This window comes from Rhinopithecus bieti, unplaced genomic scaffold (genome assembly GCF_001698545.2).
Source record: "Rhinopithecus bieti isolate Rb0 unplaced genomic scaffold, ASM169854v2 scaffold_7681, whole genome shotgun sequence".
Classification (NCBI taxonomy): Eukaryota; Metazoa; Chordata; class Mammalia; order Primates; family Cercopithecidae; genus Rhinopithecus; species Rhinopithecus bieti.
In genome coordinates, this window is record NW_016806571.1 from 5,000,673 (window position 1) to 5,021,456 (window position 20,784).

The following is a 20,784-nucleotide window of genomic DNA, read 5'->3' on the forward strand; positions in this document are numbered from 1 at the left end:
GTGTGGGGAGCTTTAGAGGCTTCTGACCTTGGTTCCAAGGACATTTTTTCTCATCCCTGCCCTGGGGTCTCAACCCTCTATCAGTCTGTACCCTACTCCCTGGACCTGTGTTTCAGACCCTTCTTCTATTTTAGCACAGAGCTGGCTGTTCGCAAGCTGCGTCAAGAACTGGGGATCTGTCCAGCGGTGAAACAGATTGACACAGTTGCAGCTGAATGGCCAGCCCAGACAAATTACCTGTACCTAACATACTGGGGCACCACCCACGACCTCACCTTTCGAACACCTCATGTCTTAGTCCTTGGCTCTGGCGTCTACCGTATTGGCTCCAGCGTTGAATTTGACTGGTGTGCTGTAGGCTGCATCCAGCAGCTCCGAAAGGTCAGAGAGTTCATTTTCATTCCAGTTTCTTTGCTGTTTTGTTTATCTCTAGCAATTGCTTGGTACTGATCCTGGCATTTCCTATTAATTGCCATCACTTACTTTGGTCGTAGAGCTTTGGGGCGGGGGTCCTTTTAGGCCATCTCTCATGCCCCACATGGTACATGAATCTCTTCCCCAACACTTTGTACCTCCTTCCCTCCCAAGGCAGGGATCTTGTACAGCTCTTTCAGAGGAAGCTGTGCTGGCACTCTCTGAAGTAGGGGCTTTGGCTTAGTTTCTCCATGATTTTCCTGACTGCTAAGTACCCTTCCCCTCCCTCTTGCAGATGGGGTATAAGACCATCATGGTGAACTATAACCCAGAGACAGTCAGCACCGACTATGACATGTGTGATCGACTCTACTTTGATGAGATCTCTTTTGAGGTGAGGGGGAATGGGGGCTTCCTGGTAGCTTGGGTGGCCAGGGTCGAGTGGAACAGCTGGCTGACCTCAGATTCTTTTAAACTTGGTGGGGGCTGAGGGAAACAGTAAGCAGGAAGGCTCAGATTCCTGCCCTCTTTTGCTGCCACCGCTTGTTTCTTCCCCTGCACTGTAGGTGGTAATGGACATCTATGAGCTCGAGAACCCCGAAGGTGTGATCCTATCCATGGGTGGACAGCTGCCCAACAACATGGCCATGGCGTTGCATCGGCAGCAGTGCCGGGTGCTGGGCACCTCTCCTGAAGCCATCGACTCGGCTGAGAACCGTTTCAAGTTTTCCCGGCTCCTTGACACCATTGGTATCAGCCAGCCTCAGTGGAGGGAGCTCAGTGACCTCGAGGTGGGCTGGGACCTGGTGGGATACCTGGAGGCTGGATGATTCTTGGGGGTGAGTGTGAACAACCCAGCTAAGCTCCCTGCCTCCTGTAGTCTGCTCGCCAGTTCTGCCAGACTGTGGGGTACCCCTGTGTGGTGCGCCCCTCCTATGTGCTGAGTGGTGCTGCTATGAATGTGGCCTACACGGATGGGGACCTGGAGCGCTTTCTGAGCAGCGCAGCAGCCGTCTCCAAAGAGCATCCTGTGGTCATCTCCAAGTTCATCCAGGAGGCTAAGGTGGGAGGCTGCGGACAGCGAAGCCTCTGAGGGCGTGCTGCCAGCCCTGGAGGAGGCTTCCTTCTCTGGTCCAGCAGAATCATAGGCACCGGGGCTGGGAACAGTGGGCTATGTGGGGCTCGGTAAAGGAAGAGATAATCCTAGAGTAAGTGGGAGAAGAAAGTGGCCGTACGTCACACTGTCTGTGTCCCCCCCCCGCCACTAGGAGATTGACGTGGATGCTGTGGCCTCTGATGGTGTGGTGGCAGCCGTCGCCATCTCTGAGCATGTGGAGAATGCAGGTGTGCATTCAGGTGATGCCACGCTGGTGACCCCCCCACAAGATATCACTGCCAAAACTCTGGAGCGGATCAAAGCCATTGTGCATGCTGTGGGCCAGGAGCTACAGGTCACAGGACCCTTCAATCTGCAGCTCATTGCCAAGGTAATAAGGCTAAAGGAAAGAATTAAAGGGCCACAGTGCCATGAAGCCCTGTACTGTCTCCTACCTTCATCTAAGTAGGCAGGGAAGCTGGAGGGAAGGGGCTATAGCTGGAGCTAATGGTGTTGGGGCTTATGACAGTTAGTCAGCCTGAACCCTGCTCAGTCTGATTCCCCCAGAGACTGGTGACTGAGAGGAAGAGTCTAGGCCTATAGATAGTGTCAGCAAGGCCATCCTGCAGAAGGTCTGACCAGTCTTCTCTGCCCCAGGATGACCAGCTGAAAGTTATTGAATGCAACGTACGGGTCTCTCGCTCATTCCCCTTCGTTTCCAAGACACTGGGCGTGGACCTAGTAGCCTTGGCCACGCGGGTCATCATGGGGGAAGAAGTGGAACCTGTGGGGCTAATGACTGGTTCTGGAGTCGTGGGAGTAAAGGTAAGGAATATTGAAACCCTTGGGGTTAGCAGAAGAATAGCGGGAGAGAGGTCACTCACCACACAGAGTTATCAATCAGCATGTAAACCAGGCACCGACTGCAAGGCATTGCTGGATCATGGGGGTAATGAGGTGGTCATTGTCCCTTAGGAGCTTACTTTATGGTAATGGGAGGGAAGAGAAGTTGCATCCCCAAAAAAACTTTGGTATAGAACAGTCTGATAAAACTACATATTCGACCTATAAACAGAATGCTGGAGGAGTTCAGAGACAGGAGGTGCTGCTTCCGAGAGGGGTGATCTGGGAAGACTTGAGGGAAGGGGTGTTATTTGAATTGAGTTTTGAAGGATGGTTAAGGTTTTTTATTTGCAGAGCTTGTAAGGTTTTTTATTTGCAAGGGCACATCCTAAGCAGAACCTGAGGAACGACCCCAAGTATGTTTGGAAAGCAGTAGGGTACACAGAGAGGGCAGGCTGACCCTGCCATTCAGATGAGATCAAGAACAGGGGACTGTGTCCGTCTCTGCTGTTGAGGGAGGAGGTCCTCTCACACCTTGGCCCTCTCTCTTCCCTCCTGCTCCTTTAGGTGCCTCAGTTCTCCTTCTCCCGCTTGGCGGGTGCTGACGTGGTGTTGGGTGTGGAAATGACCAGTACTGGGGAGGTAGCCGGCTTTGGGGAGAGCCGCTGCGAGGCATACCTCAAGGCCATGCTAAGCACTGGCTTTAAGATCCCCAAGAAGAATATCCTGCTGACCATTGGCAGCTATAAGGTACCAGAATCCATGTGGACTTCCCAAGGGCCGTGGCTCCCCGAGCCAGGGCTGACCTTGAAATGGAAGACAGGAAGAAAACAATTTCATCCTTCTGTTTGGTTTCAGAACAAAAGTGAGCTGCTCCCAACTGTGCGACTACTGGAGAGCCTGGGCTACAGCCTCTATGCCAGTCTCGGCACAGCTGACTTCTACACTGAGCATGGAGTCAAGGTACAGGAACTCTGGCAACCTATCCCACTGCTGCCCTTCCCGAAGGGGGTGAAAATACTGCACCAAAGAATTATCTGGGCCGAGCATGGTGGCATATGCCTGTAGTCCCAGATACTCAGGAGGTTGAGGCAGGAGACTCTCTTGAGCCCAGGAGGTAGAGGCTGCAGTGAGCTGTGAGTGTGCAGTGAATGCACCGTTGCACTCCAGCCTGGGAAACAGTGAGATGCTGTCTCAAAAAAAAAAAGGATTATCTCCTATTCCCTTGCTTTTATTATTACCGTTATACTAATAAGCTATATTCCATGTAGAAAGCAGAATACACAGGAAGCAAAGAGAAAAGTCTCTTACAGTCTCTCTACCACTATTCTGATATTTTTCCTTCCAGAATTTTCTCTGTGTACATATATGTGAGCTCATACTGCACCTAGTCCTTGGTAACCTATTTACTTAGTGTAGATATCTTTCCTGTCAAGAAATATACTTTGCCAATATCAAATAGAGGCAGCCCTCGGTCCCCACCCTTTGGGTCCTCAGTCTCCTCATCATGGGCTCCTGGGCCAGCTCCTCTCCCTTAAGGCTAGCTTTCCTGACCCCTGCCAGGCTCAGCTTGGCCTTGACTTTGACTCCGGGTTGGCAGGTAACAGCTGTGGACTGGCACTTTGAGGAGGCCGTGGATGGTGAGTGCCCACCACAGCGGAGCATCCTGGAGCAGCTAGCTGAGAAAAACTTCGAGCTGGTGATTAACCTGTCCATGCGTGGAGCTGGGGGCCGGCGTCTCTCTTCCTTTGTCACCAAGGGCTACCGCACCCGGCGCTTGGCCGCTGACTTTTCCGTGCCCCTAATCATCGATATCAAGTGCACCAAACTCTTTGTGGAGGTAACTGAGACCCACGTGCTGGGAGGGAGATTGCCAGTGTTGATGGAGGAGTGAGTATGGAACAGTCATGCTAGTAATAAAGCTTCGTGGCTACAGAGGGAGAGACGGTGGGTATAGAGAGTGCAGAGCCTGGTTTATGGGAAAACCCACATCTCTCCCTACAACTCCCAGGATCACCCTTCCCTTAAATCAAAGCTGACTGCTTTCCACTTGCAGGCCCTAGGCCAGATCGGGCCAGCCCCTCCTTTGAAGGTGCACGTTGACTGTATGACCTCCCAAAAGCTTGTGCGACTGCCAGGTAAGTCTTTGGGGAGAACTTGGCTTTTGGACACTGGCAGCCGCTGGCATAGAGGCCCTCAGTGTGGTGAAGGATGGCTGGGGGTCCCACACTCTGTCCTGGACTGCACAGACTGTGAAGACCCCAGAATCTTTCTCAATCTTTCATTCCTTGATCCACAGTGTCCACAGTGGCCTGTCTGAGGACCTTTTTTTTTTTTTTGAGAGGGAGTGGTGTGCAATAACGGTTCACTACAACTTCTGCCCCCCAGGTTCAAGCGATTCTCCTGCCTCAGCCTCCCAAGTAGCTGGGATTACAGGAGTGTGCTACCATGCCAGGCTAATTTTTGTATTTTTGGTAGAGACGGGGTTTCACCATGTTGGTCAGGTTGGTCTCGAACTCCTGACCTCAGGTGATCCACCTGCCGCGGCCTCCCAAAGTGCTAGGATTACAGGCGTGAGCCACCGTGTCCAGCTCATCCTTCTGTATGAATCTTCCTGTAATCTTGCTGCTTCCATTTTATCCCAGGATTGATTGATGTCCATGTGCACCTGCGGGAACCAGGTGGGACACATAAGGAGGACTTTGCCTCAGGCACAGCTGCTGCCCTGGCTGGGGGTATCACCATGGTGTGTGCCATGCCTAATACCCGGCCCCCCATCATTGATGCCCCTGCTCTGGCCCTGGCCCAGAAGGTGAGCCACTGCACCCCTCTTCCTGGTATTGGAGACCCACATGCCCCCACCAGCCACCCTTGCTTCCCTGAGCCCTTTTCCTTCTGCCCCTCCCCATGGGCCCAGGCCACTGGTGCCAGACTAGCCTGTGTGGGCATGGGTGCCAATGAGCCTTAACTCTGTATCCTCTCCAGCTGGCAGAGGCTAGCGCCCGCTGCGACTTTGCCTTATTCCTTGGGGCCTCGTCTGAAAATGCAGGAATGTTGGGCACCGTGGCCGGGTCTGCAGCTGGGCTGAAGCTTTACCTCAATGAGACCTTCTCTGAGCTGCGGCTGGACAGCGTAGTCCAGTGGATGGAGGTAGGGAGTGTGCATGTGGCAGGAGGCCACCACCCAGTGTCTCCTGGCTTGTGGGCCCCTAGCAGTGAGGATTCAGGGTAGCTCCTGGGGGTTCTGGGCTCTGATGAGCACAGTAAGAAATTATGCACTCATCAGTTCTTTCTGCTCTCAGCATTTCGAGACATGGCCCTCTCACCTCCCCATTGTGGCTCACGCAGAGCAGCAAACTATGGCTGCTGTCCTCATGGTGGCTCAGCTCACTCAGCGCTCAGTGCACATATGTCACGTGGCACGGAAGGAGGAGGTAAGAGTATACCAGAGTTCCTGCTGTCTCTGTTGCTTTCCTAGTAACACCGAAGGTCAGGGTAGTCGGGTAGTCCTTGGGGGCAGGAGACAGCGGGAGGAGAGTCTCGAGCCAGTGGGAGGAGGGTCTCGAGCCAGCGCCCTTGCAGGTCTACATCATCATTTTTTTTTTTTTTGAGACGGAGTCTCGCTCTGTCGCCCAGGCTGGAGTGCTGTGGCCGGATCTCGGCTCACTGCAAGCTCCGCCTCCCGGGTTCACGCCATTCTCCTGCCTCAGCCTCCCGAGTAGCTGGGACTACAGGCGCCCGCCACGTCGCCCGGCTAGTTTTTTGTATTTTTTAGTAGAGACGGGGTTTCACCGTGTTAGCCAGGATGGTCTCGATCTCCTGACCTCGTGATCCGCCCGTCTCGGCCTCCCAAAGTGCTGGGATTACAGGCTTGAGCCACCGCGCCCGGCCTACATCATCATTTTTTAAGCAGGGATGTTGGCCAATGGGACTTTGTGTAGGTCAGGGCATATGGATGGTGCCTCTTTTGGATCTTCCCATTGTTCCTCAGATCCTGCTAATTAAAGCTGCAAAGGCACGGGGCTTGCCGGTGACCTGTGAGGTGGCTCCCCATCACCTGTTCCTAAACCATGATGACCTGGAGCGCCTAGGGCCTGGGAAGGGGGAGGTCCGGCCTGAGCTTGGCTCCCGCCAGGATGTGGAAGCCCTGTGGGAGAACATGGCTGTCATCGACTGCTTTGCCTCAGACCATGGTGAGAGAATCCAGCATGTACCTCCTCTGCCCAGTGGGGCTTGTGGAACAGCCCTAGCAAGAAAATGGGAACCAGGCCAGGCCTCAGGACTCTACAAGGACAGGGTCTTCATCTGTATGAGACCCTAGCCTCTAGGGTGCCTGGTCTGTGATAGGTGCCTGATAAATACTTGTTGAAAGAATCAATGAGCCAGTGAGTAAAACTGCAAATGAAAGAACACATGGGTAAAAGTGTGGGTTCCAGAAGATGGCAGCAGTCCTGTTGCCCTCATTTCCAGTTCCCAGAAAAAATGAGCATCGGGAGTGGTAGTGAGCGTAAGGAGGTTGTTGAAGTGCAGTCCTGGGGTGTGGGTGACTTCCCAGACGTAGAGGTGATTGGTCCTGAGGGTAATGGCTTTCTTTCTTCCAGCTCCCCATACCTTGGAGGAGAAGTGTGGGTCCAGGCCCCCACCTGGGTTCCCAGGGTTAGAGACCATGCTGCCACTACTGCTGACAGCTGTAAGCGAGGGCCGGCTCAGCCTGGACGACCTACTACAGCGATTGCACCACAATCCTCGGCGCATCTTTCACCTGCCCCCACAGGAGGACACCTATGTGGAGGTGTGGGGATGAGGCCCAGAGCAGGAGGGGAGTTCTCCAGCCCTAGGATCTGTTCTCTGGGGAGCCTTTCCCTACCATAACCCATGTCCTCTGGGCAGGTGGATCTGGAGCATGAGTGGACAATCCCCAGCCACATGCCCTTCTCCAAGGCCCACTGGACACCTTTTGAAGGGCAGAAGGTGAAGGGCACCGTCCGCCGTGTGGTCTTACGAGGGGAAGTTGCCTATATCGACGGGCAGGTACGCAAGTAGCCCCTGCCTGATCTCAGTAGTGCCCTCTTCCACACCACATTCATTTCTTTCCTACCCGGCACATCTACACTGTCCCACTATGTGCACCACTGCCCTGGACCAGGGGTTGGGGGCACAGTTCCCTCAAGGCACGTTTTGTCCTTGCTGACATCCACCCCTTTAGGACCTGAGTTCTCTCTGCTCCCTCCTGAGTGCCCTGCCTTCTGCCTGCAGGTTCTGGTGCCCCCAGGCTATGGACAGGATGTACGGAAGTGGCCACAGGGGGCTGTTCCTCAGCTCCCACCCTCAGCCCCTACCACCAGTGAGATGACCACGGTATCTACACTACTAGTGGCTAGGGGGCTGGGAGGTGTTAGTCCCAGGGCAGGATAAACAACTTGAACATTTTCATTGGTGGTTCAGGAACAGTTGGGGTTTTCTTGAGGGACTGAATTTGAAGTGGGGTTGGGTCAATTACTTTTTTTTTTTTTTTTCTTTTTGAGACAGTCTTGCTCTGTCTCCCAGGCTGGAGTGCAGTGGTGCGATCTCAGCTTGCTGCAACCTCCGCCTCTTGGGTTCAGGTGATTCTCCTGCCTCAGCCTCCTGAGTAGCTGGGACTATAGGTGCGTGCCACCACACCCGGCTAATTTTTTGTATTTTTAGTAGAGATGGGGTTTCACCGTTTTAGCCAGGATGGTCTCGATCTCTTAACCCGGCTGGGCCAATTACTTTTTAAAAACGCTGGGCCTGGCCAGATGCAGTGGCTCATGCCTGTAATCCCAGCACTTTGGGAGGCCAAGGCAGCGGATCACCTGAGATCAGGAGTTTAAGACCAGCCTAGCCAACATGGTGAAACCCCATCTCTACTAAAAATACAAAATTTAGCCAGGCGTGGTGGTGCACGTCTGTAATCCCAGCTACTTGGGAGGCTGAGGTAGGAGAATTGCTTGAACCCAGAAGGTCACGCCACTGCACTCCAGCCTGAATGACACAGCGGGACTCCATCTCAGAAGAAAAAGACAAAAAAAAAAAAACTCTGGGCCATTGTTACCCTCCAGACACCTGAAAGGCCCCGCCGTGGCATCCCAGGGCTTCCTGATGGCCGCTTCCATCTGCCGCCCCGAATCCATCGAGCCTCCGACCCAGGTTTGCCAGGTAAGAGTGGGGTTCCTGTGACTCAGAGGCTGTGTAGGGACAGGATCCACTTCTTCCCAGCGCCTCACCTTTCTCTACTTACATGTCCTCCTCTCCATCCCTTTATCCTTGTCTGATCTGCTGTGCCATCCTTTGCCTAAACAAGTCTCCCAGTGTGAGTAGACATCTCACAACTTCTCACATGCCCTTTTTTGTTGTGGGCAGCTGTGTTCCTCCGCCCAGGAGCTGGGATCCCACGGGGCAGCAGAGCGTGGGGTAAATCCAGGTTGTTGGTTGGTGTGAGTCTGGCCGTTCCTCTTGCCTAGGATGCCTTTGCCAACTGGGAGAGCCCCGGGAGGGCACCACTGCTCCCATACAACACAGCCCCATGGAAGCCACCTGTCTGTCCCCAGAGCTGCCGTAGTCCCCTGCCCTCCCCTAACCTGCTATATTACTGTGTTGTGAATTGCTTTAACACATACACTATGATTCAGAGTTCCTGGGAATATGGGATTTCTTTCCAAACCTCAGCCATAAATATATATTTATCCTCTTGTCCTGTTTGCAGCTGAGGAACCGAAGGAGAAGTCCTCTCGGAAGGTGACTGAGCCAGGTGAGACTCCACCCTGACACACACTCACCTCGGGGACCTCTGATCTGGCCTTGGTAGGAGGAACCCTCTGACCAGCCTCTTCTGCCCCATCCCTCACTGCAGAGCTGATGGGAACCCCTGATGGCACCTGCTACCCTCTACCACCAGTACCTAGACAGGCATCTCCCCAGAACCTGGGGACCCCTGGCCTGCTGCACCCCCAGACCTCACCCCTGCTGCACTCATTAGTGGGCCAACATATCCTGTCCGTCCAGCAGTTCACCAAGGATCAGGTGCCTGGGGCACGGAGGATGGGACCACCCAGAGCTTTGAGGATTTGGAAAGCGGGGGCTAGGACCTTTATAGCTAACTTGGGCTCTTTCTTAGATGTCTCACCTGTTCAATGTGGCACACACACTGCGTATGATGGTACAGAAGGAGCGGAGCCTCGACATCCTGAAGGTCAGGATCAGGGCCGGGGGTAGGGTCCAAGCCATTGCCTGCCCTTGGGCAGCATCAGGGCAGGGCTGCACAGTGGTCAGAGTGGGTCTTCCCCCTGCCATCCTGTCTCCTTATGTTAGTCCATCCCTCTGCTGCTGTAGATCTTCCCCCCAACATTTTCCCTCCCCAAAGCAGGATTTAGCTGGCTTGGAAGGCCCTGAGCATGAGACTATCACCCCACTAGTGGGGTCTTCTGGTCTGGGCTGCTGCAATCACAGGAGAGAGTTAGGGTATGTCCTCCTTTCCCAGCTCATTCAAACACTTAATGATGGGTGGTTTTCTGGAGGCAGAGCCTTTAGCTCAGAGTGACACCAGTGGTGGAAACGTCAAGGCTCTGACAGGTCACAGGGAAGCTTTAGGTGCAGAAGGGTCCTCACAGCATCCCTCAAATATCACTTGGGGTGGTGGTGCCCACCTGTGGTTCCCCCAGGGTGGACACGCATACGTACACCTTCCACCTTGCTCTCTCCCCAGGGGAAGGTCATGGCTTCCATGTTCTATGAAGTGAGCACACGGACCAGCAGCTCCTTTGCAGCAGCCATGGCCCGGCTGGGAGGTGCTGTGCTCAGCTTCTCAGAAGCCACATCGTCTGTCCAGAAGGGCGAATCCCTGGCTGACTCCGTGCAGACCATGAGCTGCTATGCTGATGTCGTCGTGCTCCGGCACCCCCAGCCTGGAGCAGTGGAGGTGAGGCCAGCCTGGGTACTGAGATGGGGTTAAGAAGGCTGGACCCAGGGACTTGAGAACCCTTCTACCCACATTTTCTGTGACTGCAAGTCTCAGGTTGGGCCAGATGAGTGAGGGGACCCTGGAAGAGTGGGACTGGCAGTTGGGGGGCCTCGGAGCTGCAAAAGACAGGATTTTCCCCTTTTTTTCAGCTGGCCGCCAAGCACTGCCGGAGGCCAGTGATCAATGCTGGGGATGGGGTCGGAGAGCACCCCACCCAGGCCCTGCTGGACATCTTCACCATCCGTGAGGAGCTGGGAACTGTCAATGGCATGACGGTGAGGGTGGTGGCAGGGGTTGGGGCCCTGCCAGGGGACGATCTAGAGAGGGAGGCAGGAAGTGGTTACCCTGGTCCAGGACAGCTGCATCAAGGAGCCCTTCATTCTGCTCCAGGGGCTTTTAAAAGCTTGGAAATGATGTAGCGGGGGGCGGGGGGGGCACCCAGTCTGGGATCCCTGTGGTGACTGGGTTCCTCCCCTAGATCACAATGGTGGGTGACCTGAAGCACGGACGCACAGTACATTCCCTGGCCTGCCTGCTCACCCAGTATCGTGTCAGCCTGCGCTACGTGGCACCTCCCAGCCTGCGCATGCCACCCACTGTGCGGGCCTTTGTGGCCTCCCGCGGCACCAAGCAGGTGAGCCTCACAGCCAAGCCTGGAGGCCATGGAGACGTGGGTTGGGCAGTCAGAGCCCAGTGCTGCATCCACCATGGCTCTCCTCACCCTCCAGGAGGAATTCGAGAGCATTGAGGAGGCACTGCCTGACACTGATGTGCTTTACATGACTCGAATCCAGAAGGAACGATTTGGCTCTACCCAGGAGTATGAAGCTGTGAGTGCTGAAGCCAGGGCTGCTGCCATAGGGCATCAGATATGAGGACAGAAAGGCTGGGTGAGGGCTGGGTCAGAGCTATTAAAGCTCATGTCCGACAGTTGCCATAGCTGCATGTGGGTGTGGAGGGGGCCACAGTGGAGCCCAGACTTGTGTCCTCTGTAGCCACTCCTACCCCAAGGCACTAAGGGGGACCCCATCTGCCTTGCAGTGCTTTGGCCAGTTCATCCTCACTCCCCACATCATGACCCGGGCCAAGAAGAAGATGGTGGTGATGCACCCGATGCCCCGTGTCAACGAGATAAGGTGGTGCAGCATCAGAGTTGGAGACTGCCTCGGGGCTGGTGGAGGGGAGGAGACTTAGTCCTGGACAGGCTATCCATGGGCTGCACGGTAACACTTCCTTTTTTTTTTTTTTTTTTTTTTGCAGCGTGGAAGTGGACTCGGACCCCCGCGCAGCCTACTTCCGCCAGGCTGAGAATGGCATGTACATTCGCATGGCTCTGTTAGCCACTGTGCTGGGCCGTTTCTAGGGCCTGGTTTCCTCAGCCTCTTCTCTTTAGGCCCAGCTGCTGGGCAAGGAATTCCAGTGCCCCCTACGGGGGCAGCACACTTAGATATTCTTGGACATCCAGATAGCTCACATGTGCTGACCACACTTCAGGCTCTGGACTGGAGCTCTCTGGCATGGGGGTGGGGCCTCAGATGCTGGGGCCCAGTCTGCCCCATCTTCATTCCTGCACCTTAAACATGTACAGTCATTTTTCTACTGACTTAATAAACAGCTGAGCTGCCCCTTGATGCTGAGTGTAGTAGAACGGAGCTTTCTTTTAGAAAATTGAGCAGATTCCCAAATGATAAGAGCAGCCTCACCAGGCAGGGCTCTGGCTAGGGCTGTGTGCCCACACTTGGCATTTTAACACTCGTGGCTCTTTTGGACTCAGCAGGAGCATATTACTCTGTTTGTGCTGAGTCCTGTGTCGTGCTAATGCCAGAGCTTACCTGGAGGCTCTGGCTGGTGTCCCAGTCCTTCTTCCTCAATTCAGTTGACTCAAAGACTTGACAGAGAGTTCTGCCCTCTTTCTGACACTGGGAGAACACTCATCAGGGTGAAAGGAAGGCTGAGCACTGCGGCCTGTCTGAAGCCAGGCCTTGACTCTTCCCCACTCTTTCTGGTTAGTCCTCCTGCAGTGGCTAAGGATGCCATTGCATTCTCAAAACCACCCTGGAGTTCTCCAGCCACTGTCACTATTAGGAGCCCCTCCTACTTCCCAACCCTGGGAGCCTCTGCCTGACATTGGACAGAGGGGCAGATGCCATGGAGGGCTGAGGAGCACTTTGGCTTGGAGACCTCAGGGCAGGGGCCTAAGGGGAGTAGCTTATGTGTCTGTGGTTGAGGGCTTCTGAGGAGCGGCTGTGCCATCCGGTGAACTTGAGTAGCATTGGAGAAATCTCGTTTTTTGTTCCAACAAAACTTAGCACGCTGTGGGTACAAAGCACCATATGCAGTGGGAGTATGTGGATGAACAAGGCAATTCTAACCCTCAGTTTTCAGCCTCAGGTCATGAGGCTTCCAGTGGCTTCTACAGATTAAACTGCTGCACACTGGCACATGATAGTGCAAACTGCTCTGACACCATTCAGGAAGCACCTACTTCATCCAGAGAGTATCAGCGTATTCTAGAGATGAGAAAAGGAGAAGGACCTCGTTTTTTGAGAACTTAGTGTGAAGAGGAACTTGATGCGTATTCTCAATTCTCACACCAGCCTGCCACCCATTTCACAGATGTGGATGCTGGCTTAGAGAAGTGGGGGCCAGGCATAGTGGCTTATGCCTGTAATCCCAGCATTTGGGGAGGCTGAGGCAGGTGGATCACCTGAGGTCAGGAGTTTGAGACCAGCCTGGCCAACATGGTGAAACCCTGTCTACTAAAAATATAAAAATTAGCTGTGTTTGGTGGCATGCGCCTGTAATCACAGCTACTTGGGAGGCTGAGGCAGGAGAATCGCGTGAACCCAGGAGGTGGAGGTTGCAGTGAGCCGAGATGGTACCATTACACTCCAGCCTGGGCAACGGAGTGACACTATCTCAAAAAAAAAAAAAAAAAAAAAAAAAAGTGATAGCTTGCTAGGCCACTCACCTTGAGACTCATACAAAGGACTTCTTTACTTAACAACCCACCTTTCTGTTAAAAAGGGAAAGGTCATTTCTGGCTTTAAGGGCTTCCAAAAACCAGTGGGAAAGACAAGCCACAAATATAAGCAGCCAGAGAACAAACCTAAGGTGTCCTGTAGGGAACCAGTTTTCAGAAGAGGTCAGCACAGATAATGGAGTCGGAAAAGCCTGTGCCATGGGGTGTGAGCTGTGTCGTGAGGAAAGACAATCTCCTTTACAGTACAGTTCGAGAGGAATGGAAATTGTGGTACGGTGAGGAGACACTGCAGCAGAAGATTCCTACTCAGTATTGTGAGGGTTGAAAGTCTGACGGACCAGACCAGGGGGTTTGGATGTCAATTCCAATAGAAATGTTAATTTACAACCATAGGTACTACTTGAAGGAGGACACTAAGTATAATGCCAAGTCCTAGAGTGTGGAGGCCTCCGGTCCTGCTAATGTTAACCCTTTCCAGTCTTTGCAAACCCAGATTCCTGCCTGACGAGGTCTCCCTCAGGTACCTGGAAGACTTGGTTGGAAAATAGTGTCATTTCCAGAACCCTTCCTCTTCTTTCTAGATACTCTACCTCCTTGCTTAAACTCTTAGAACAAGTCAGAGATTCTTTTTCCAATTGTACTCATGGGTACTTGGGACTCACACACAGATTCCCACAGAACTTGGATAGCCTCACCCTCAAGTAGAAGCAGTGTTTGCTGCCAAGTAGCGAACGCATTTTACTCAGTTGCTAAGTGGTGGGAGGTGTTCCTGTCCTGAGCCTTTCTTTGGATCTCCTAATCATAACACAGCTCTGAGTTGAATAAACTTTTTTCCCATGTGACCAGAAAGTAGATCTTATTATATTGGGAAATAAAATGAAAAAACTTATCAGCAAAAACCAAAATTAGCACCTTTTAAAAAAATTGTTATCTTTTGAGATGGCATCTCGCTCTGTCGCCCAGGCTGGAGTGCAGTGGTGCGATCTTGGCTCACAGCAACCTCTGCCTCCCAGGTTCAAGTGATTCTCCTGCCTCAGCTTCCCAAGTAACTGGGACTACAGGGACGTGCTACCACGCCCAGCTAACTTTTCATATTTTTAGTAGAGGTTTTGCCATGTTGACCAGGCTGGTGTTGAACTCCTGACCTCAAGTGATCCACCTGCCTCGGTCTCCCAAAGTGCTAGGACTACAGGCGTGAGCCACCGCACCCAGCCAAAATTAGCCCTTTAATACAATACTTTTGACTGAGCCTGTTCCACATTCACTGAGAAACAACTTCATATGTGCCATGTAATTGTCATGAAGCGTAAAAAGGTACTTTCCTTCCTGAGGTACTTAAGAGGTTTGATCTATTTCTTTTATAAGAAACATTTATATGCCAAGCACTGTTCTAAGCGCTTTACAGATACATCCCTTTGACACTTGCATGAATCCTTTGACTCTATCCCCCGCCTTGAAAGAAGTCTGGCTAACGTTGGGTTGCTATTACAGCCATTTTCTCCCACCTCTTCACTGTCCACCCTAGTGAAGGAGACAACCCCCTCAACATAGGTAGTCCACCTGGAGCTTTGTCAGCTGCACTCTAGGCCTCACCTTACAGCTACCTACCTGAAACCATGGGCAAGTCAGTATGCCTGTAGGCTTTTAGTTTTTATAATAAATTTTTTTGAGATAGGGTCTCGTTCTGTCACCCAGGCTGGAGTGCAGTGGCGCGATCTCAGCTCACTGCAGCCTTGACCTCGTGGGCTCAAGTGATCCTCCCACTTAAGCCTCCCAAGTAGCTGGGACCACAATGGCCATACCACCATGCCCAGCTAATTTTTTGTGTTTTTTTGTAGGGATGAGGTTTTGCCACGTCGCCCAGGCTGGTCTCAAACTCCTGGACTCAAGCGATCCTCCCCACTCAGCCTCCAGAATAGCTGGGACCACAGGCACATGCCACCACACCTGGCTAATTTTTGTTCTTTGTTTTGTTTTGTAGAGATGGGGATTCGCCATGTTGCCCAGGCTGGTCTATTCCCGGGCTCAAGTGATCCTCCCGCATCAGCCTCCTGAAGTGCTGGGATTACAGCCATGAGCCACCATGCCCAGCCCACCTATAGGCTTTAAAAGGGTAGTTGGCAATTCCCAGTGTAAAACTGCAAGGTGTCTGTAGTTCTGCAATAATATCCCCAGAGACAATGAGGGGGCATTGACCAGTGGAGGTGAGGAGCAGAGAATGAGGGTCAGGATGGGATGAGGGCTTACGGAAGACTCATCTGGCAGCAGTGCCTAGAAGAGGGAAAGGAGCCATTCCACCATCAGGAAGCCAATTAGGAAGCTGTTGCAGTAAAAACAGCATGGGTGACAAGGGTCTGGATTCAGAGACAGGAATAGATGTTATATGACTGAGGAGGAGAGTAAAGAATGACCGCACAGTGTGGGACCTCAAGACTGGAAGAATGAAGACTGATGAAGGTAGACCAGATAGCCAGTTTGGGGGAGGGGAGAGTTGATTCCATTTGGATGTGATACCTAGCTGCCATGGGCCATCTATATGGAGATGTCATGGAGGTAATGGAGCTGGGGAGTTGAAGCAAGCACAACAGAGGCAGGTGGCATTTATATGTGACAACACAAGTGCCATGAGAGCAGGGACTTTATTCACTGATGTATCCCAAACACCCAGAACAAGGTTGAGCATATAGTAGGTGCTCAATAAACGTGTTGACTGAAGCATCAACATAAAGGTAATTGAAGCTTTTAAAATATGCATATTTGTAGAATGGGGACAAGCCTCAATTTCAGCAAGGGCAGCAGGAGAACTCAGAAGAAAGCCCTCAAGAGGCCCAGAATTCCAAGTGTGTGAGGGACAGGAGACGTATTGGCAGATTCAAATCCTGTAGCAGGCCAAAGAGAAGGAAATTTGAGGCAAGGACGTTGTCACAATAGTTGTTAGGCTGATGCTTTGTGGTGGTAAGCAGGTTTCACGAGGTTACTGAGGGACTGGTTTAGAAGCTGAGGTCATTTACCAAGTAGCAAGGAAAAAAATGGGTGTTGAGATTGGGCGCTCAAAGGCTCTAGAGAAGGTCGGGGAAGCTGTGATGAATCCGCAGGAAATTTTAATAGAGTCACAAGTAAGACTCAAGGGAAAGCTAAACACTGAATTTGTGGTGGGGCTGGGGGAAGCCATGTCCAGGGCAGGGGTGTGGAAGGGCTTGTACTCCCTGGAGGACCCAAGAAATAGAAATGACTGCCTGCTTGAGAGCACCTGGATTGCTACCATCAAATGCTCCCATCAGATACAGATTTATACCTCGGGAATCAGCATGTATGAAACCTGCTTGTTGGCCCATTGGTAGGAGCTGGGGATTAGAGGGTATGTTATGGACTTCGCATTGGCCTGAGGTTTATTTGTTCACCATCCTTCCACCCATTCCTTCCATCACCAGCAGGTCATACTGAGCATGTACTTGGTGTCTGGCTGTGAGTTAGATGCTGGGGGAGCATGCCTTCCTTTAAGGAGTGTGCAGTCAGTAGCCACTCCCCGTGTTACTGTGCCTCCCAGCAGTCCTGTGTGACCACATGCTGGTCCAGCAGGATGGAGGGAAGCAGGGAGGCCATGCTTGGGCAGACTCCATGGTCAGGAAAAAGCAAGTCTGTTGTTTTAGGGTTTGAACCCTGCTTATTTTGGTAAGCTTTCTTATCTTTTTAATATTCTGGGTTCAGTTCCCTTCTATTTCTCCCCAGGTTTTTGGCTACAGTCCTTTAAATTAAATTTATAGCCATCATTGTTGAGCCAAAGCAAACAAGAGAATGGAATCGGAGGTTAAGGTTGTTTGGGTCATGTCCTCTGAGTGAGCTTCACCAGGCCGACTTCTTCCTGTACCCAGGATGCTGTAGCCAGAGAGCAGGTGAGGGTGTCTGGGGTACTGCATGGGGAATGGCAAGAGCAGAGAGAGGCTAGGGCCAGGGCTGACGGAGGGAGGCACCGGCTCTGGCAACCTGGGCCTTCCTGCCTACCCACCCTCCCCACGTTCTTTCTCTTGCCAGTTAAGGAAACAGGGCCTGCTTTGTGTATGGGGTTGCTGGTGATCACAGCTGCATCTGGGGGTGTGGTGGTGTACACGTGGAGTCCCAGCTGCTTAGGAAGCCGAGGCAGGAGGATTGTTTGACCCAGGAGTTTGAGGCTAGCCTGAGCAGCATAGCAAGAAAAAGAAAAGAGAAAAAGCCCACACACAGCTGCACCTGGGGCCTCAGGCTTTGCCCTGTTGGGGCCTGGGAACTGCCCCTCCAAGCACCCCTTGGAAGGTGCTGACGAGGTGGCCCTGGGACTTAGGCCAGGGATAAGGAGGCCCTGGGGACTGCCAGAGTTGGGGGAAGGGAGGTTGAAGAGTTAAGAGAGAAGAGTACTCCAACTGTAAAAGGAACACCCTGAATACAGTTCTCCACAGTGAGGGGCTCTGCCTGGCGGAGGGGAAAAGGGTCTTCCCATCCTGACCCCAGTCCTGAGACTCCCTGCAGAGACTTCCAGCTGCCTCTGCCGCTACCGTGGTGCAGGCTCCAGTCGGGGGCGCTGCTCCCCAGCCAGCGAGGTTCTAGGCAGCAGGAGGGCCAAATGCCTCCTTTAAGCTGGCTGCACTGGGGCCCTGACCAGGTGGGAGGGCCGATAGAGGGTGGTGCTTATCACCCGGGCTTCCTCTTGACCCTGCCCCCTGGGTCCTGGGCCTTGGCCTTCACCTCTCAGACGTGGTGCAGGACTCACCCTGGGCCACCCCCAGGTGGGCAGCCTGGGGAGAAGGGCAGGACCGGTCCATGTGCCCATGCTCCCCCGCCCAGTCACTGCAGCACGAGGCCTCTAAGGTTTGCAACCTGCATTCTAGCCCCTTGGTCTCAAGTCTCTCCTTTGAACAGCCCTGCAGCTCGCAGCAGGGAAATCTAGCCTGCCTCTTTCCCTCCGCTCTCCATTTCACCCCTTCCCTAGCTGTCCCTCTTCTCTGTTCCTCTCTGACCCGAAAGCCCTCCCCTCCCCGAGTTAATCAGCCATGTAAAGAGCTGGGGCTGGCTGAGGGATGGGCCCTCCCCCACCTGCGTTGCTCTCCCGCCTTCCCCTCACCCCTCCCAGGCCCAGTCCCTTCCTCTTGACGTTCCCTCCTCCATCTATCATCAAGGAAGGGCACCCAGGGGAAAGGGACTTCTGGATAAGCAAGTGGAGGAGGGGGATTGGAGGATAATGGGGGAGTGCAGGCAGCTCTGCAGATAAGGATTTCCTGGGCTCCCAGGGATGGCGGCCCAGTGTGAAGGTGGGAGAATGCTCCAGAGACCTGTCTCCTCATCCTCGCAATGCCTGAAGGTGCGTTGAAAGGCAGGGTGGCATGGAGAAAGGGCTGGGGACTTCCAGGGGCCAGAACCCAGAAGCGAGTGGGAATCTCAGCCCTGACGGTCACCAGCTGCACGACCATGGGCAGGTGAGCCTGCTTCTCCATCTGTCAGGTGCACAGGATACTGTCTGCACCACAGGGCCTTGTACAAAGTAAGCTCAATAACTGCTGCCTCCTTTCCCTGCTGTTAGGGTGCTGGGCCACTCTGTTACCCTGAAATCTCTCCCCTACATCCTGGGTTCAACCCAAAAGCTAACTCTTGTACACACCTTCTATATACCAGGCACGTTCACGCCCATGATATCATGTAATCCCTATTTTTTAATTGAGAAAGCTGAGACGCAGAGAGGTGAACTGTGACTAGAATCATAGTAGAAGGCAGAACAGAACCAAAGGGCCTGACCCCAGAGCCCCAGGACAGGAGTGCCAGCGGCAGCAGGCTGCTGGAGGAGCTGGGGAAAGGTTTGCTGAGAAACTCAACTAGGCAAGAACTTCAGAGGGGCCTAGAGTGGGAGTGAGAGCTTGGGCATGTGCTGGCTGACCCAGGGGAAGTATTTTTCCCTCCCTGAGTCTCCTTCTTCTATGGACAGAAGATGGACTGGATGCTTGGTGAAGGCATTCACTCGCCCTGAGCATTCTGCTCCCTCCCCTGCAAAGGGACCCGGCATGGCACAGATAGGACAGGCTGTGGCTTAAAGCATTTCATAGGGTGAAAATCCCTCTTCCCCACCCTCCTTCCCTCTCCTCGATTTTCTCACTCTTCCCCACCCCCATCCTGTCACTTGGGGCCTATAATCAATGAGACGTAAAATGAGAAAGTATCAGGAACCAGCAAAGCATGGCGAGCAGCTGGGGCGGCCTTGCTGCCTGGTGTGATGGACTGCCAGCCTTTTGCCTCACCAGCCTCCCACGCCCTGACGTGGGCAGTGGCATCTCACCCAGCCTGGGGTAAGGCTCCCGGCTGGACATCAGGCAGGGGGCTAGCTCTGATGAGTCCAAAAGCCTCACCTTTAAAAAGGAATGAAATCTATGGTCTTGACATGGAAAAGATGAGTCCAGGCTGCATGGTTGAGTCATAAACACAGGTTATACGATCTTACCTATAAGATGACGCCATTTTTGTTATTATGTAGAAATACTGACCCCATACTGGGATTAGCAGTTTTTTCAGGAAGTAAGATTACAGGAGAAACATTCACTTTCTACTTTATATACTTTTCCTTTGTTGTACCCTTAAAACAAGTATATATTGCTTTTATAATAAAAATAATCTGATAATAAAGGTATTTCCATTATGAGGAAGGCTCACAGAAATATGCATGGGCTATTGAAAATGCTCAATGTCCTTGCTTTGGGCTGGGATTTTATCAACATGGTGGGAAGGCCTAAAGCACCAGATCTAAAATCAAAGCACAGAGTTTAATTTTTTTTTTTTTTTTTTAGAACGAGGCTCCCCCTGTTGCCCCGGCTGGAGTGCAGTGGCGCGATCTCAGCTCACTGCAACCTCTGCCTCCCGGGTTCAAGTGATTCTTCCTGCCTCAACCTCCTGAGTAGCTGGGTTTTCTGGCCCCCCCCCCCCCCCCCCCCTTTTTTTTTTTTTTTTTTTGAGACAGAATTTCACTCTTGTTGCCCAAGCTGGAGTACAATGACATGATCTTAGCTCACCGCAACCTCTGCCTCCCCCGGGTTCAAGCAATTCTCCTGCCTCAGCCTCCTGAGTAGCTGGGATTACAGGCATGCGCCACCACGCCTGTCTAATTTTGTATTTTTAGTAGAGACAGGGTTTCTCCATGTTGGTCAGGCTGGTCTTGAACTCCTGACCTCAGGTGATCCACCCACCTCGGCCTCCCAAAGTGCTGGGATTACAGCATTGAGCCACCACACCTGGACAAATTTTTGTATTTTTTAGTAGAGACAGGGTTTCATCATGTATGAGACAGTCTCACTCTGTTGCCCAGATTGGAGTGCAGTGGCATAATCATGGCTCACTGCAGCCTCAATGACCTGAGCTCAAGTGATTCTCCCCAGTTAGCCTCCCAAGTAACTGGGACTACAGGTACACACTACCATGCACAGCTAATTTTTGTATTTCTTTTTTTTTTTTTTTTTTT

At 52.7% G+C, this 20,784-nt stretch overlaps 1 protein-coding gene across 5 annotated transcripts in view; it reads left to right on the forward strand.

The window, feature by feature from the left end:
- Positions 1–14,155, forward strand: part of CAD (carbamoyl-phosphate synthetase 2, aspartate transcarbamylase, and dihydroorotase) — a 30,362-nt gene extending 16,207 nt beyond the window's left edge. The window contains exons 18-45 of one of the 5 annotated variants that reach the window (XM_017876919.1): positions 135–381; positions 710–808; positions 981–1,205; positions 1,295–1,477; positions 1,683–1,901; positions 2,168–2,335; positions 2,921–3,103; positions 3,212–3,316; positions 3,954–4,193; positions 4,410–4,491; positions 4,999–5,165; positions 5,339–5,503; positions 5,655–5,786; positions 6,344–6,545; positions 6,954–7,144; positions 7,243–7,383; positions 7,609–7,710; positions 8,433–8,529; positions 8,734–8,784; positions 9,077–9,121; positions 9,224–9,393; positions 9,488–9,562; positions 10,076–10,288; positions 10,480–10,605; positions 10,809–10,964; positions 11,059–11,160; positions 11,372–11,466; positions 11,591–11,967. In XM_017876919.1, coding sequence (XP_017732408.1) covers positions 135–381; positions 710–808; positions 981–1,205; positions 1,295–1,477; positions 1,683–1,901; positions 2,168–2,335; positions 2,921–3,103; positions 3,212–3,316; positions 3,954–4,193; positions 4,410–4,491; positions 4,999–5,165; positions 5,339–5,503; positions 5,655–5,786; positions 6,344–6,545; positions 6,954–7,144; positions 7,243–7,383; positions 7,609–7,710; positions 8,433–8,529; positions 8,734–8,784; positions 9,077–9,121; positions 9,224–9,393; positions 9,488–9,562; positions 10,076–10,288; positions 10,480–10,605; positions 10,809–10,964; positions 11,059–11,160; positions 11,372–11,466; positions 11,591–11,693 — 4,084 coding nt within the window. In that variant the 3' untranslated portion in view covers positions 11,694–11,967. Of the gene's footprint in view, positions 1–134; positions 382–709; positions 809–980; positions 1,206–1,294; positions 1,478–1,682; positions 1,902–2,167; positions 2,336–2,920; positions 3,104–3,211; positions 3,317–3,953; positions 4,194–4,409; positions 4,492–4,998; positions 5,166–5,338; positions 5,504–5,654; positions 5,787–6,343; positions 6,546–6,953; positions 7,145–7,242; positions 7,384–7,608; positions 7,711–8,432; positions 8,530–8,733; positions 8,785–9,076; positions 9,122–9,223; positions 9,394–9,487; positions 9,563–10,075; positions 10,289–10,479; positions 10,606–10,808; positions 11,161–11,371; positions 11,467–11,590 lie in introns of all 5 variants that reach the window. The other 4 variants (XR_001886523.1, XM_017876920.1, XR_001886524.1 and 1 more) reach the window with 4 other exon arrangements.
- The last annotated feature ends 6,629 nt before the right edge of the window (positions 14,156–20,784 follow it).